The sequence below is a fragment of the Xiphias gladius genome, chromosome 3, assembly GCF_016859285.1.
Source record: "Xiphias gladius isolate SHS-SW01 ecotype Sanya breed wild chromosome 3, ASM1685928v1, whole genome shotgun sequence".
NCBI lineage: Eukaryota > Metazoa > Chordata > Actinopteri > Istiophoriformes > Xiphiidae > Xiphias > Xiphias gladius.
Window position 1 is genome coordinate 23,773,708 of NC_053402.1, and position 18,127 is coordinate 23,791,834.

An 18,127-nucleotide genomic window follows, 5' to 3' on the forward strand; every position below is an offset into this window, starting at 1 on the left:
TGGTTTTTCAAAAGCACAGTGAGAAAAATGTTTTTTGTTTTTTTTTGGTATGTCATTTGGGAGAACTGGCCCTTTAAACTCGTTTCAATACAATACATACCCCTGCTTTGAACACATTAGCAAGAGGGAGAAAACATTGTCAGTGCAATTCAAAGCACACGTAGAACCGCAAGACCGCACACACACAAGCGCATACACAGGATAGATTAAAAAAAACAAAGTGGTATGCTCATATGTGGATTAGAGCATGTGTATATGTGTGTGTGTGTATGTCAGAGGTCAGCTGTATGTGTGGGCAGCCACCGAGTCAACTGTGAGAGCAGGCTGGTGACAGCTGGACCGGTGGCAGGGGTGAAGGGAGGGGGGGGGCGGTCTGGTTCTGCACGGGCAGCCACGGTTTCAGCTTAACCAGGGTCTTAGGCTGATCCCTGCTCCAAATACAGAAACACATGAGGCTGAGCGGAGGGTCTGCTAAAGACTGATGGAAGACTCTTCCGCCCACCCTCCATGTCCCCCGTCGCTCCGGGTTTGCAGCCAGGTCAAGCGGCAGGGTCACAGTTGGAATATTAATATCAAGGCCCGTAAGCCTCAGGTAAACATCCACCCATGTGTTGTGGCAAAATGGATTACCTTTCGCAACGCCGCTGTAATCTGCAGCCTCGCAAAGATTATTACCCTCCAAGCGCTTGCACGTACAGCTTCTTCAATCTCGCTACACGGTGTGCTGACAAAGCGAATGCCGTCTGATGGAGTGTCACGCTCGCAATAAATGGGATATAACAAGGGGGAGAGATATATATCAAACATCTGTCCAATGACAAGCCAGCGCATGGATCTGTGTCCTTGGAAAAAAAAGAATCCTTATTGGCTTTCTGAAGTGAGTGGTGATCTTGTTTGAACTGAGTTGATCCATTCCCCGTGATATCACACTACTGGGACGTCTTTTGATAGTTTTAATGAGAGGCAACATAAAAGACTCAAGGTGTGTGACACGATCAAGGTTATACCATATATGTCGGTGAGGGAGCTTCAGCACTAGATGGGATTTCAGAGACAGAACTGTAATAAAGCACAACTACATAGCTTTCCATCTGCTGTGGCAATTTCAAAACTTGCTGATCACGCCCCCCCCTGATACTATAGAGTCAGAAAATCCAACTGCTCAGTACAGCTCCACTTCCCTCCTGAATATTTAAATCCTTTAATGCACAGAGACACCAGCCAAAGCCTGAATACCCTTCGACTGATTCCTCCTGCAGTGTGTGATAATTTACAAGACATTTTAGGACCCCCTTCACTTTTACCCCCACCCCCTCCGGCCCTTATTCAGAGACAGCAGTAAAAGATCACGTCAGATTTATAGGGATTTCTCACGCACAGGTTTTCATCCCGTGGTAGATCAATCACCTGTCACGTTTAGTTAATGTAGAGGCGTTCACGCCTTAAATATGTCTTCAGTGCCACTGGTAGAAGTGAAGGCAGGGGGTCTATGACGGAAACTAATATCACTGAGTGAATCTGTTTGATGTGCCTCTGGATCGAGGGGTCAGCAGACACAGATAAATCAGTGGTGGTTTGGACTGCAAAGCCTCCATTGTGGTTTCACTTTGGGCGCACCTCGTTGGGAAAAGCAGCTGGACACTGGCTTGGTGTTCTACCTTTTCATATGACATTGTGAGGGTGCCGTTTATCACACGGCCATGTGACAGAAAACTGTACCACAAAGAAGAGAGCAGTAAATCGACAGACAGGTTTAGAGATAGCCAGCGGGGGGACTCAGCCCAGCTGTCCGAGAGTCAGTCACTGCAGGTATTAGAAATCCTGAAACATGACCTCCAAAAAATGGGGCAATCGAAGGCATTTTTTCCACGAGGCCAGAGAACACACACAAATGTCTGACACAAGACATGTCTTATATTTAGTATTATGTCTGCCTACAACAATATGTCAAAATATAAAAAAGCTGAATGGATAAGACAAAATTCATTAAGATTCCTCCCATGTCCACCCCCCCCATACTAGCAGACTCAGTTAAAGGATAATCCGGAAAAATGAATTACGCGTTTGGCAGCACAGTGTGAGTGTTGTGTTGTTCAATTAAATTAATAATGACTTTACTGTGATATTACTGGCCGGATGACTTGTTTTGATTGAACCAGTTCTTACTTGCATGTTTTACACACATCCTGTAGCTGTGTGTCTGTTTGACAGTGCATTAGAATATTTCCAACAGAAGTTTAAGTTTTCATTTTCGCATAAAAGCCTTTGAAATACGACCAAGATTGACCGATTTGTCTTTGTGTCCAGGTTTTTGTTTTGTTTTTTTCACTTGCGTAACACTAGTCACTTCAAGGGAGACATTTACTGTTCTGTCATTGTCTGGCACTTGCAACCAGAGTCCCCATAGTGTTTTATGTTAATTCGCTTCTTGATGCACACCTCTACGGACTGTTCACAACCGTTTTTTGTCCTTTACAGTTGTTGCCTGTAATGAGTTTTCTATAGTTTTCCTCTCGCTGTCCCGTAAAGGAGATGTAGCCATTTTACTTTGTGCTTCGGTCCAGCTGACGTGAATGAGGGACATGACCTGGTCAAAGCCTAGTATATGGCTGGACTGAGAACGGTCAAAGTGCGAAAATCGAGGACGTAGTTGAAAAACTGTTGTGGAAGTGCTGTAAACAATTGCTTTCAATGGAAAGGAGCTAAAGTCTGAAGTCCGAATTCCCAATGAAGCTGTTCTCATTTACATGTTTTTCTGTTTTCTGTTGCCAGACGACGGAACAAGCATGACATAGTGACTGGAACGAGGCCCATTAAGACGACATGTTAACCAGCAGTCACTTCCGGGCCAATTTCCAAGCTGCTGCTCTGCTCTGGCGAAATCCTGATTTTATAACCGCGACGTCGTCTGACAGAATCACCAGACACATGAGTGAAAGACAACGGCTGTGCCTAGATTTCAGCTGTATTTACTGGTAAAATGATCACTCAGAGGGAAGGTTAGAAGCTCATTCACGTCTATGCAGCTGATGGCGTAACTTCATCACTCGTCACTTGGTCACTCACCGACAGACATTCGCATTTGTAGGAATGACCCCACTTTTGCGTTCCAGCCCAAAAAGCAACTTTTCATCTTATTTTTTGTGGCATTTCAAAAGTTCAAAAATAGAAAATTATTGGACTGAACAAATACACTAATTTTAGCGCTAAGCTGCTACATCCCATTACTTCTTCTTACCAGGCATCAGTGATTCAACCATGTCACACTCACGGAGACTTTTACTATCGATCTTCTGAACACTTGAACCCAAGAATAAAAAGAGAATAAAGTTAGGAGGAGTAATAAGCAACAGCAACTCAAACTTCATCAACAGATAAGTGGAGAGAGGCGTCACAGGACTGGAAACAGAGTTTGTTTGGCAGGTGATCTGTGGAAAATGCAGTACAGAACCATGACAGCAAGATGTTTTCTGATTGTGACTGAATTGAAAACAAATGTTGAGGTTCTGGGATTGTGAGCAAACTCAGAGGAGTGAATTAATGTTTGATTATATATTTGCAAACTTAATTGCATGACTGCAAGAGTATTTAATTCCTAAATGTCTCAGCAACAGAGGTTCTAAATGTGTTGCCAACATGCAACTGTATGTCACTAGTATTTGAAGATAAAGGTCAAACTCATAAATCTCATAGACTGCCACTCGAAGGGACACTAAAATTATAAAGCATGCAGTTGTCTAATGGATTGAGGAACCACATATTATAATCCAGCATCGAATACAGTGGTATCGTCCCATCTCTCACATCCTACCCTGTATTTTGACAAATAAAGATTTAATTATAATACAACTGCAACAGTGGTACAACCCAAATCAAAGGGGGTTATCCTCTGTACGGTGGCCGTTTTAGAGCATCTCTGACTCAGCCTGTCAGGCTCAGCTCTACATTGGCAGATTGTATTTAGGCTCAGCTGTACTTTGCGGTGAATGTTTATCAGTCTTACTTATTATTAGCGTTGCATTTATCTGCATCCGCCATTCAGTCATCATTCATGAGAGGTAGGTATGCTGCCATGAGCCACTGTAAAGGATAAGTGGACATTTTGCCTTGTTTGTGGCGGTAGATAAAAAGTCAGATTATCATAGTTATTAGGATTCAACTGTCTGGAACATGATGTCTGTATCAAATTTCATAGGAACCCACAATAGTCACCTGGATTTTTTCATTCTGATATTTTAAGTGTTGAACTGACAGAACTGATCTCGAGCTGACTGACCAACACAAAAAAAGCCTAAAAATCCATAGAATTGTGATTGGTATTGGTAATTGGTATTGGAAATTAAAAGCAATGCCGTCTTGGCCATTTTTTCTGGGACTTGAAGAAGATTACAGCCTAATGTTTGTTACCTGGACCACCGCAATTGAGAAACTGACCTAGCCCTATTTATTAACTCTATTTCCATTACTCAGCACCAGGACGTGTGGAGCTATACCAGACTCTACCTCATGAATATAAAGTTGTTGTTTAATGCGATTGAATATAAGTGTAAAAGAGCTAACAGGATGTTTGTTGCTTCGCTGAGGCTCTGAAGTGGCCTGTAACTAATGTTATAAACTGTTTTAGAGGACCAGCTAAGAGCAGCCAAATGGCTGAGGTCTAGACTTGGCATAGTTTCAATTTGTCTTGTGTCCTCTGCACTCTTAACAAATGTACAGAGATCAGACAGGGGTAAGATGGATAGCAAGCGATGTAGCTTTATTTACGATGACAATCTGCCTCAAGTCCCCTGGAGTCAATCTGATTCAGCATTCCCAAAATGATCAGTTCACACCTGCTAGGCAGAGTCAGAGATTGATGCTGGGCCGCAGATGTATCTATGGGTTTGGCTCCACATATTGTTTATTGAAGATGGGTCACAAGATACTTAAGATGGATCACATTTAGACAAGCACAGAGAAACTCTGGGTCTACTAAAGCTTGCAGGTAAAACCGAATGCACAAAATACTTTTGATATGCTATTGAAATGGGCCAGCGGGCACATTCCAACTATGTCAAACTGTGGGTTTCTTTTTGCTCTCACCGTTACTCACGATGCTGATTACTCCACAGATTAGGTTAATGGCTGTGGATTCAAAGAGATTTGCCCGGCTGTGTTTTTAATCAGAGCTTAGTTAAACATATTCATACAGGTGAAAGCAAAACTAGACATGACCGTTGTAATTATGTGGTGGCAAACGAACCATCACCTCAGCGGTCTGCGTTACTCAGATCAAGTGGATCTCTTACGAAGTTGCTGAGTTTGATTTATAAAAGTCCGTCTTTGTGTATTTGTCCTTCTTCCACTGCTCAAAAATCAACCACCGTTTGGTGAAGCTCAATGATAAAACCTTTGTGCTAAAAGACAGCGACATCGGAAAATGCCCACTTGATTTTTCTAAGTCACACAGCTGAAGCCTCAAATTAGCTTCAACTGCACCTCATAATGGATTTTTACACAAGTCAAGTCCATTTTATTTACATGGCAGCCAAATCATAACAGAGGTTATCTCAGGGCACTTCTCATGTAGAGCCGGACTCTTTGTAGTTATATCTACGGAGACATTCCCACATGAGCCAGCACTGGGCGACAGCGGCGAGGAAAAACTCCCTTCTAACAGGTAGAAGCCTTGAACAGAACCCGGTCCATGGTGGGCCCCCCTATGAAGTTTTGCAGGGGTATAACAAGGCAAGAGTCATAATTCACTATTAAACATAAACATGTTACATTTACGCACCAACAAACCGATGTCGTTTTCTCGGGAGGATACGACATATTTCAGCTCTCAAGTCGAGCATTAAAGCAAATATGAATACACTATTAGTACGGAATAATTTTATGGGGGGGATGCAGCAAATCCTCACTGGAGGTGTCTGTTGGTGCTGTGCTCAATTAGCTACTTCACTCAGTCATATAGTGAATATGGACTCTCCAATTTTGTGGCTTTGCTTTCGTCAATTAATGGAGCAATGTAGCTTAAGTGGATGGGAAGTGAAAGGCAAGGTGGTTTGAGGAAAAGTCACATCAGTTTTTGTATAATTACTGTGCTTTAGAGGTAAGTGAAGGCCACGGATTCATGAATGGCTGTTTGAGTTTTCTGAGGGTGTTTTATCAGAGAACGTCCTAGAAGAAGATGCTGTGGAGCGTTCGGATGGTCAGCGGTTTCCCTGATAACGACAGAGAGGAGGATGAGTTTATCAGCCTGTGAGCTACAGACGCAGCAGGCTGCGGATCCACGGATGAGCGTATTGATCATGTGGCAGAAGATGGGACAGGTGCACATTGTTAAACAGCTGCAGCGGAGGCGTCGTGCCCAGAATGTAAAAGCAGCCATTAAACGCTGCGCCGATGAGATCTCACTTCTCAGCCAGGTGTGTTCACCACCGCAGCCTTACAGTAATGAGCTGGATCAGGACTTAGTTGGAGCACTTGACACCTCAGCAGCATCTCATTGATAGATGGCAGTTTTTTTTTACGTGGCTTCACAACTCATATGGCCACTAGCAGAAACTGAAGAACTGGGGAGCTTGGGTTTCCAGGGGGCAGTAAGATGAGACTTGAATATGCATTGTGTGGACACTGGGCTGTTGCAATTGCATTTATTAACAGGACACAGCAAAGAAATGGCATAGAAATTGAAATATAGAAAAATGGTAATATAAATACTGAGAATGTGCAGCGTCAGAATTTTTTGAAAGGAGCAAACATGCAACAAATGAAACAAGAAGTACGTTATGCTAACAAGAAAAACCAATTCAGGATATTACAATGTATATAATATTCTGTACCAAGTGTGTATTAAAATGTGCCCATATTCTCATCGCTGGGTCTGCGGAGGCCTTACATATTGAGCAGGAGATGTCAATATGTGCAGAAAATTCTATTCACCTTATCAACACTATTCAATTTACAGGAGCAAATTCCACATGTACAGGCTGAACAGGCAGACTTGGATATTTCCATTACTTCCTGTTCACTTTATCAAACTGTCCAGATGTCAGTAGTGTGGCGGTCCTACAGATTCAAGAACAAGGGAAATAAATAATGTGATAGTATGATAAACACCCCTGCTGTTATTTTGAATGTAGCCTCTATCTGCACTTCTTGCATGGCAGCTAATTCTGTAAAGAAACTGCTTCCACCATCTGTCACCCACTAGAGGGGGATAAGCACATCTTCAATGTTTGTTAGTAAAACAACACTGAAGATAGAGCACACAAGCATTGTCAGTGAGGGACTGCAGCTGCTCTGGTCCTGGAATCTCTCATTAGATTACTTTCACTGTTTTCACACCATCAATAGAGCAGTAAATGGGAAAGTGGTTGGTCTGAGGTGTTTTGAATCAACTTCTTCAGTCACGTCTCTTTCCTGTGTCCCCCTTGTACTGGTACTGACTCCACCGAGACAGGTAGGGGACAGGACCGGAGTCCAAGGTTTCCTCAAATATCAATCACCAGTCCAAAACCCAAAGATATTTAGTTTACTCTGATTGAAAACAAAGAAAAGCAGCAAAGTTTCTCATTTGAGGAGCTGGAACCAGACGATGCATGCCTTTTTTTTCCCTCTATGTTTGTTTGAAAAATGACAAACAATTAATCGATTATCAAAATAGTTGCTAATTATTTTTCTGTCCATCGAGTACCAATTAATCGACTAACTGCTTCAGCTCAGGTTAAAACAGTCACATGATGGGGACTAACCTGTCAAACCTTCCCACATTGTGTAGACTGAGCCCTAGGACTACCTGCCATCTCCTCACCTTCTTTCCTCAGGCCATAATCCCTATAAATAACCTAAATAACTTGCTGAATAAAGTTTGTGATTCAAATTAAGAGACAAAAAGCTGGTCCCCACAAAGCCATGAAAGGTTTAGGACACGGTATTTGTTTAGGTTTAGGCTGAGGGTTAGGTTAGTGTTAGGGAAAGGGCTGGTGTTAGGCGTGTAGTGGGCTGGATTGAAGTTAAGGGAAAGTCTCCATGGCATGTCAGTTAAGTTAATGTGCATATTGTGTGTATGGAGAGTCACTACTGCTGCAAATGTACATGTGCGCATGTTAACTTGTGAAAAAACTCCTGTATCTGAGAAAACACAGGATGTATTTTACCCTTTGCCTTGAGAAGTTTCACTCGTGTTTTGGTTTTTTTTTCTGTTGGTTTTTTTAGTACCGTCTGCCTTATTCGTCCCCCCGCAGTTTTAAACATTCACACAGGAGCTTTCCAGTACTATATTTACACAGTCATGCGTTTCATGCATGCAGGGCAGGTCAGAGGGCTCTTCTATTTAAAAAAAGACAAAAAAACAGTATAAGTATAAACGCAACCAGGAAGGATTGAAGATGGGTTGGTATCTGATTGCACATTCTAGCCAGATGCTATAATGGTTAAAACATTTCTTTTACTTCTCCCAACAGTTACCAACAATTAAATGTCTGTGGAAATAACCACTTCTAGGTTCATGCCAATGGGATTAAGGCAAGTGACAATGACAATGAGATGATCTAAACACTGAAATTATCAAGCATAAATGAACAAAGCAGCTCCCGTGGTTTTAATTTTTGAAGTCTAGTGTAAGATGGCACACTGTGAAGACAATGGTATGCAGGAATTCATAAACTCAGATTTTCTTTGGTATTATGTTTAGCTATTTCATCAAATACAATGAGGGGAGAGGGAGCATTAAAATGGCCCAGAGAGAAAAAAACACAGAGAAAAGTGAAAGGTTGCTGTGCTGAACATGTATACTGAGGCTTTAGATGCACAAAATTCAGCCAATAGACAAAGGAAAAAACATAGAGTGGCTGTAGAATGACTCTGTATTTGCTGCAGGTAAGCAGGCACAAATAATTTATATTTCTAAACATCTCTAATCTGTAATGCAGTATGTAAGTCTGTCATGAACTGTGAATTTTATCAATACTATGCAACCTGATGATAAATTTACTATACGTTAGGGAAATAGCCTTGTAACTACATGTTTAGGAAGCATTATAATTTTTAATTGAATATTATAACATAAAAATGGAGGAGGTTCGTAAGAAGCTTAGGTCATATAGGTCGCACCAGCATGTCTATATACTATCACACGAGGACGATGGGTTTTGGTAGTGATTGATTCCATTCACTCGGTCTCCAAGTTTCCTTTGACGCATGCTGAATCCAGTCCGCAGCAGCGTCAGGATGCAAACGGGAACCTGTATCGTGCTCGCCACTCAAACTACCGTACCACTGTACCAATGTATCTGTTACAACCAGGCTTCAGAGCCAAATTGACTGTGTCCTGATAATTCCGAATGGATATACCTGGTAATGCATCCTTCTTTTCTAAAATCTCTAAAACCCATGGATGTCCACGCTGACTTTTGATCCCCAACATCAAACTGAAGTCTTCAGCCCTTGTATACACAGCAATCTTTTTGGAGGATTTAGCCCAAGCACAGATGAAAAGCTTCTTTCCGTCATGTATCGGTGCAGTTTACAGATTCAGCTGAATTTTAGAGTTTTCTTGAGTCAGTGCCCAGCATATCTACAGAGCCAATCTGCAATTGAGCTGCATCACAAAGCTTAGAAGACTGTCTGGTACAGGATCTAAACATGACATAAGGTACAAGCTAAAAGCTCCTGTTAGCCCAAGTGGGTCTCGACTGTTATTTCCCTGCCTTGGTATTAGAAGGCATGCTGAAAATACAAAGCCTTGTCAAGAAGTTATTGATGAATCATTCCCTGTTTGGTTTCATTCTGGATCCACCACCCCAGGATACGACCTTCATGTATCTGCCTCAGCTGTTTCCCTGCCTCGATTATACACATAGAAGGTCAGAGCTTTTAAGCATTTTGACCACGTACGTTGTTCCCCGTCAAAGAGATTAACCCTAAACTATTTCACTGCTGTCGCAGCTGAAACATGTCTAATGTCATTGAAAGGAATGTGGCAGATGCCCTCTCACGGTCGGGACTAATCAATTTATAAAAGTGATTTATGAGGTAGCACCTACCTGGAGAATCACATGTAGGACATAGCATGTACAGCTTCCACCGCATGTGTGATGGCTTTTATTTGGATTTCAACATGTGACATGACTGGGAAAACAATCCAATGATAAATATTCTAGAGACGTACCGACCGAGCATGCCTGCTCCTCTGCTGCCAGCCTGCCTGTCTATCTGCCTGTCTGTTCTGCTTATGTTTAAGAGGAGCTCACTGCTCAATCCCACACAGGAAGTAAAACACAGAGCGAACTGCGCCACACAGCAACACTGAACCCCGTGCAATAGCCAGATCTCTTGATAAGTTTATACACTACAATCAAGCCGTAGGCCATGACGCCTGGCAGGGATTATCAAGGGATTACAATATATTCACCCAACTGGGATTCCATCACATGGTGGATCAGATCTCTGTGACAGGGGACCAGTCTGCAGCATTCCCTCAGTGCCACAAACGCTACTGTGACAGATTTGACAAAGAGCCTAAGTCTGTCTGACAGCTCAACACAAACCACTGACTGACTACTATGTGAATGTTTAGCTAACGCTACAGGGTTTGACATCACAGAGCTCCACCGCGACGTTTGTCCTCCGTTATGTTCCAGAAGGCAGAAAGAAGAGCAATTAGCTTTTTGGAAGAAATTAAGATAGTTTGGCCAAGAGTTACTGGTTGCAATAAAGTTCATTAGTGATACAATGTCACACAAAGAGCTTTGAATAGTTCAAAGGCAAACTCGGGGATTTCGATTCCTTTTGTAAATATAAGACTTCGCTGTCTGGATAATTAAAATGTCAGTTTCCAAACTAGAAAAGAAAAACTTTTCCCCAAACAGCTAAAAATCAGAATAATGAGACGATGGAAATGAATTCATCAGCACAGCCAAAACAATGCATGCAGACCTTTGGTAGATTAAGTTTGAATGCTTTGGACCGCTGAAAAATTAAGCAACAGCTTCAAAAGTAATGTCACGAGAGAAAAATTATAAATCCTCTTGTTCTCCATTTGTTGCATTAAACACTGGACACCATCTGTTGGGTTGGACCACAGAATACAACAGCAGCAGGGTGGCAGCTGCCACCCTAAGACGCAACAGCCTGGCCACAGCCTCATGTTGCATGCTGACAAACTCTAAAAATACTACCCTGAGCTCCGTTAATGGGCTCTTACGCTGTCTTAGTTATGGCAGGCAGACCAGCACACTGAGCAGAGATGAAGCAAAAAGGTCATTAATCAAAATAAGCCAACTCTAAACAAAAGGCACTTTGGTTGGCCAGCCAGCTGGGATTACTGAGTATTATCACAACATTTCAGAAAAAGACAACGACTCGTCCTGTGTATCTAATATGTCAATACCCTCTCCTGACCCCTCCCTCCACTCTGACCCTTCCTCCAGGCAGTAGGTGACTGAGATGGGCGTTCGTCTAGGCTGCTTGAGCGACTCCCCGTGGTGGCCGCCGCCGCCGAAGCTGCTGCTGCTGCTGCTGTTCTGCACTGTCCCCTGCTGTTTGGGCCGGCCGTTTGGGATTCCCACGCCCTCCGTGAACGTGGCGGTGGTGTTCAGCGGCTCGGCCTACCAGACAGAGATTAAGGGGCGGTTAAGCCGGGAGAACTTCATGGACCTGCCTCTGGAGGTTAACCCCATCACTGTGCTGGTCAACAACACCAACCCACGGGCACTGCTCACCCGCATCTGTGACACCCTATCCACCAACCGCGTCCATGGCGTGGTGTTTGAGGACAACGTTGGCTCGGAGGCCGTGGCACAGATCTTGGACTTCATTTCCACTCAGACAGCTGTGCCCATAGTGGGTATCAGTGGAGGCTCTGCTGTCGTCCTGCCATACAAGGTCAGTGGGGGTTGGTAGGGGGGGTGTGGGTTCAGGGATGGCCAATGAAGAGCTGGTTGGGGCTTTAGCCAAACCCCCGGGAATTTGCAAGAAATATGCGCAGAAACTGCGTATCAAACATTCAGGCTGCACAGAACCATTAAACACTGTGAGTCATTGAGAGAATTGCACTCTGTGAGGCCAGAGGAGCCGGTTTAAATCTTGAGATAATTACTTTCATTCACAGTCAATGACTCACATTCAGTGAGATACCGAAGTTAAACAGAAAGCTGTATAAAGTAATGAATACAGGAAATCAAAGGATGAATGCAGGTTATCAGAAACTGAACAGCAGCAGCAGAGATGCCACCAGTTAAAGTCCTAAATGATATGCTAAATGCTAAATGATGGACTTTCAAATTCATACCGTAACAGAGCCAAGCCAATAACTTTTCATCATTTTTTGCCATCATCATGGTTTGTAACTGCCACAGGTTCTGAGCTCTGGGAGACACAGGCAGGTGTGGAGGTAAAGAGGCAGGTCCAGACGGCTCAAGCTAAAAGAATTAGCGGAAACCTGCAGAGTGCTGTTTCATATATACAGAGACACTGATTAATTACAGATCCCTGATGAAGCAGGTCCCAGAGTTTGTCTCAGACAGTCTCACGCAACTATACAGCTTAAAGCTGAGCAAAGAACTCTACAGCTACTACTGTTTAACTGTTGTGCAAGAAGTATTCAGATCTTTCACTTAAGTAAAAGCAGCCACATACCACAATGTAAGACACTCCCTTACAAGTAAATGTCATTAAAGCAATCATTAAATCAATAAAAATGTACTTAAGTAACAAGTACTCATTGTGCAAAACAGGATAAATATTGTTATATATTATGTAACTGAATAATTATCACTGGTGAATTGACATACAAGCAGTTAAGGCTGTACGATTGTTTTTGAATCGCAATCTCGATTCACACCCCCCTTCAATCAACCAATTCTGTCATGTTTACGTGAGCATTCATTTAGAACAATGCAACATATGTTAGAAACTATGGATATATATATATGCTGGATGTCAAATCTTTACTGAAAACCACAAGACCTGATTTTTCCTCATGTCTAAAATACAGCTTCGTAGGCCATAACACCAATGAAGACTTGTTGATGATGCGTTATAAATTATCTAGCGGATTATGATATAAATCGACGGGGTCAAGGCAGAGGAGAAGCCATAATAGCAAAGGGATGTCATTCGACTTTGATTTTGAGATCCTGCTTTCGGGCGCAACTATTGTTTGCGGCCAGTTGTTGTCAGGTGTCAAGTGCTCCACAGTTTTGCTGATGTTAGACGGATGGTTTGGTCTATACTCTGAATATTCAATAAACTGCGTAAGAACCTGCAGCAGGGGCCGTGGCGGTAATTACAACCCTTAAAGTAAATATGATATAATTTTGATCACAATTCAACTGCAGGTGCAGATTTATTTTCTTGGGAGCCGTCAAATAGTCACACACAAGCCCACACGTACAGAATTTCAGTGCTAATTACATCAGCCAAAATGAGCATTAGTTAGATGGACAGGAACAATCTGTCATTTTAAAATGATTTAATGATCAATATATTTTAGAAAATACCAATCTGCAGAGGAATGCATTAGAGCTGCACCAGGGACAAGAAGCCAGAAATAAATTAGGGAACTCTGTTAAGGTCAATCATAAAACATGAATCCTTCAAATGTTCATTCTAATTGATATATTGATACGTCACCATATGTAAGTTGTGGACTCCAAAGACTGCTTCAAATCATTATCAGTACTGTATTAGTACTTTATGCAGCCCTAACTCTCAGGTGAGGTAAACAACTCAAGAGATTCTGGTGGAACATAAAGGCCATTACACTGCTTTTACAGTTAAAGCTGAAGGGTTAGCAGCAATGATCCATCTATAGGAGCATTATCACCCACCACAAAAGGCTCAGCCACAGAGAGTAATATAATCCTTTCAAAATGGCTTTTTTTCTGGTGACATTTCAGTGCCTCCTGCAATGAGCACTGCAGCAGAGCTGGCCATCACAGGATAACGTTACATGTTGACAGATATAGTTTGAATCACCGCAACATGATTCTTTCAGAACAAAGTAAACTTTGCACATTAATAATAATGCTTTATTTAGATCACTACACAATGGTAGTTATACCAAGAAAAAGGTAGGAATTGGATTTACACTAACTTCTTTTTTTTACTAGTATATACCATGTCGTCAGTGTTTGGCTGGACCGCAACAGCAGGGCCAGCCCTATAAATGTGAATGTCACTGACACAATGACTGAATGACTGACTGACTGATGAACTTACAACACTGGTCGGCATGCCACCATTTCAAAATGGATTGGAGAAAACAGTTTCTACTGCGTCATGGGGGGGGGGGGGCGTTTACTTTTCACACCCCTTCGGTGACTTTTTTTCACAAAAGCACCTAGTGACAAATCTAGCAACTTTTTGGACAAACCTTATCTACTTTTTGTAGAATAGAGTTGCTAGTATTGCCCCGGAAGTGCATGTTTAGGCTTTTCTTCCGCAGGCACACCTAGTTGTAGTTGTTTAAAGCGGTCCCACAACACTTTTCAACCACGTCCTCAGTTTTGCACACTGACCATACGCAGTCGAACCATATACCAGGTTTGGAACTAGTCTTTTTGGACATTAGGAAAACTATCTAACTATCTAATTCAGAATGTATAGAAAAAAATTTGCCTGACAAAATGAATGGTCCAAGAACAGACCCCTGTGGGACACCACAAATAACTCACACCTCATCACATGCCCACTCATTATTGTTCAAAGCAGTCTGAATTAGATTAACCATCTCAGTAACAGCCAGAGCCTTTCAAGTATATTTGAAACATCAAAGGACAGAGATGAGCTGATGGGTGAAAAATTATCTTTGGTCTTCAGAGGGGGACAACTTTTGAAATTTTGAGAGAACTGCTAATAATACTAGTTGGAAATACTTCGGCAAATAAACGAGAAAGAGGTTTGATTATTGAGGAATGACTTGTTAACAAACATAAGCCTAACTTCGTCATTACCGGCTGCTGCATTTCTCTTTTTGGCTATATTGGATATGTGGCTTTTTGAACAATGAAAGGAAGAATACAACCTTCATCAAATCATCAGAAATGTCTTAACAATTTATGTATTCTTCAAGCTATGTATATTGGATCAGAATATACGTATCTTTTAGATGTAACTGTTTGTTTTTTTTCATTTGGAGTCTTGAGGCATTTTATATTTTTTGAGAAACAAGGAGACACTAGTGAGGCTCCAGTAATTTCCTTAATTCATATTGATTTGTAGACAGCTCCCCTGTCAGCTGCATCCATTTTAGAAAACACGCTGGGCGATCTTGCCATCAGCATGGCTTCTCAGGGGTAATAAAAGAGATGTCACTCAGCAGTTAATGCCTCCTGCTGCTCATTTACACACTAACTACTCTAACTTGACGACAGTAACAGCAACTCGATTATAATAAATTACCAAATAAACACGTAGTAAGAAATAAGAATAATGACAAAGGCTGGCAGTTGTTAAAAATTAATGACTGCTTTTCATCAGCAATTAGTCAGTTTGAGAAGTTGAGACAATTAATATATGCCATGTAGTGAATGCATTAAAAGTCCCCTACAGAACAGTGAGCGCATACATTATTAATATGGATGGTCCCAGTTGGAAACCAACTGTAATCTTATGACACCCACTGAGGTACCAAGCCTCTGATTGACACGTATACCTCCATAGCTCACATGATAATTTTACATTTTTTAAGCAAATCATTTCTTAAGGTCTTGGGCCCCCATGCAATCAATGCATCAATGCAATACATGTGGTCTTAGAGATTGCTGATGAACACTTGCCTATTGTCAGGACAGCCACTAGTTCCTGTTCTGTTAGTGTGCTTTGAAAATCAAATTTCAAAGCTCAAAACTTGTTTGAGAGAGGTGTTTCATGGTAGATGAAAGCTTTGTTTCTGTTGCATAGTAATGCAGTCTCTTTTGAAAGCCCTTATTGTTCAGGGGGCGCCACGGTGGTGCAGTGGTTTAGTCGCTGTGAAGCGACAGTGCTAACCACCGAACTCTGATGGTGTCCTCCAGGTACTCCTGCTGCTTCTACTTCCTTCCACAAGACATGTGGGTTAGGTCAACTGGCTAAATTGACTCTAAGTGCCAGCCCTGTGACAGACTGGTGACCTGTCCAAGGGTGCACCTGGACAACGTCAGCTAGGATTGGCTCCATAAAGTGTCTGCAAAATGAATGTAATGTAATGTAAATGTAATCTAATGTCTAAGAACTCATGGCATGCTTTAAAAAATGGTCAGCAGCAGTGTAGCTAAAGCTTACAACATCTATATTTATTGGGATAAAACACGGAAAGGACGGGTACATAACTGTAGTTATAAATCACCATGATTTATCACCCTGAAAATTACCCTGAAAAATGAAAAAAAATAAAGCTCTGGAATAATTGATTTATATGATTAATAGTGTAAATAAAATCTACTGTATAAAATTTGGTGCATACATTTGCACACAAGATTGTTGAGCCCACTCTACCACTTGTCAGTGACATGCTGCCTCAGTTCAGGAGGAGCTTCAAATAGCAGGCTGTGGGGAAGAAGAAAGAGGTGTCTGTCAGTGTATATCTGCTTAACATCCAAGGGGACCACTGTAGATTACGTCACACCAAGAGAGTTGGAGTAGTGGCATTTTAATTCTGGGATCAGTGTTTCCGGATTTCCAGATGGTGGAAGTCTTTTAAGTTATACGTTTTTTACACGTGGGGAAACAATGCACTGACGCAGAGTATAAATGCCAGTTAAATGACAGTTTTAGAGAGAGAGTGAAAATCAAGTGTCTGTAACATCAACAAGAGTTCATTCTGTTATCCAGAATATGACATGAGACTGGCAGTAAAATCATCTTTCCAGTAGACAGTTTTGTCTCCACTCTGACGCTGGCAAAAATCGAAAAGCTTTCTCACGTTTGATTGTTGTAGTCACCTGTTTATGGTTTAACTTGTCATCTATTAATAGTTAAACGTAACAATATGCACGTGGACGTTCAGTACCCGAGGAACAGAGATGATTTTGGCCCAACCCTCTTCGAGTCTTCTTCTCGATAATCAGGAAAGCTGCCCGTCGACTGATTTATGGGACGCTGTCAGAGGTAGTCAACAAGGCAATAGAGCTCATTTCATTTTTCATGCGTATCGCTGAAAGCTGGGAGTTTGATCTTTGGGAAAGTGACAGCGCGAAATTAGGTGATAAACCGATTCCTGTCCTTAGGACATTTCAGTTGATTGGCAACGTCTGAGCGCATCTAGCATTATTCTAATCAATCTCTATCTCAATGAGAAAAAAAAGGGAAACAATGACAAGCAAGTCAGCCAGCGAAGGAACTAATGTTAAGATGAAGACCGGAAGCACTGAGCAAAGTTCTCGCCACTAAAAATATTGCATATTTATGCAGCTATAGAGTAAGACTCATTAAAGCTTGCAGCCATATGTCAAGTTCGCATGGACAACAAATCAAAGCTACATACTCCACTACTGCCAGCAGTTCAATGACTTCCCACAGGCCTGCTTAGTGTGCCAACAGTGGATAAATCAATAGCAGTAATCACGGCCGACACAAATGGATGAAATGTTTGTGCAGCCCAAAATAAGCTGAACCTGCATCTGATTTAAAAGCTACAATATGGCTGCTTCTTCACCCGCACACAACAGCACAGTGCAGCTCCAACAAGTCCTCCAACCTAACAAAAAGATAGGTTATTGGTTACTGCTTTCTAAAACGATTCCATTATACTTAAGGCAAAGATTCATATGAGTGTTTTCTGATCTGTTACCTCTGTGGTTGGCATTTGGCTATGTTTAGGAACCGTTTGGGTAAGTTTACAGAGAGATCGTTTCCTGCAGCATGAAAAAGTGACACCAGAATGTACCATTAGGGGTGATGATACATCGGGGTAGTGAGGCAAAGGGGTGTTGTTTTAACTGGAGAACCTGTTGTAGCTTTGGCTACAGCAGTTTTTTGATATTAAGGTTGGAAACAGCTCTGATGAATCTCTGAACAAATAAAAACACCCAGTGATGTCCTTCAGAAGTACAGAAATTATACACTCGAGGGGGATGCTGTAGTTTTTAGAACTCCTGAAAAGATACAGCGTGAGCTCTACTTTTTCTCTCATTATGCATTCAGTTCAATATCCTGACCT

General features: G+C 41.9%; 1 protein-coding gene across 1 annotated transcript in view; it reads left to right on the forward strand.

Annotated features, from left to right (window-relative positions):
* Nucleotides 1–11,433: 11,433 nt before the first annotated feature.
* Nucleotides 11,434–18,127, forward strand: part of grin2ca (glutamate receptor, ionotropic, N-methyl D-aspartate 2Ca) — a 47,737-nt gene continuing 41,043 nt past the window's right edge. The window contains exon 1 of the mRNA XM_040123510.1: nt 11,434–11,871. Within this exon, the coding sequence (XP_039979444.1) occupies nt 11,434–11,871 (438 nt within the window). The remainder of the gene's footprint in view (nt 11,872–18,127) is intronic.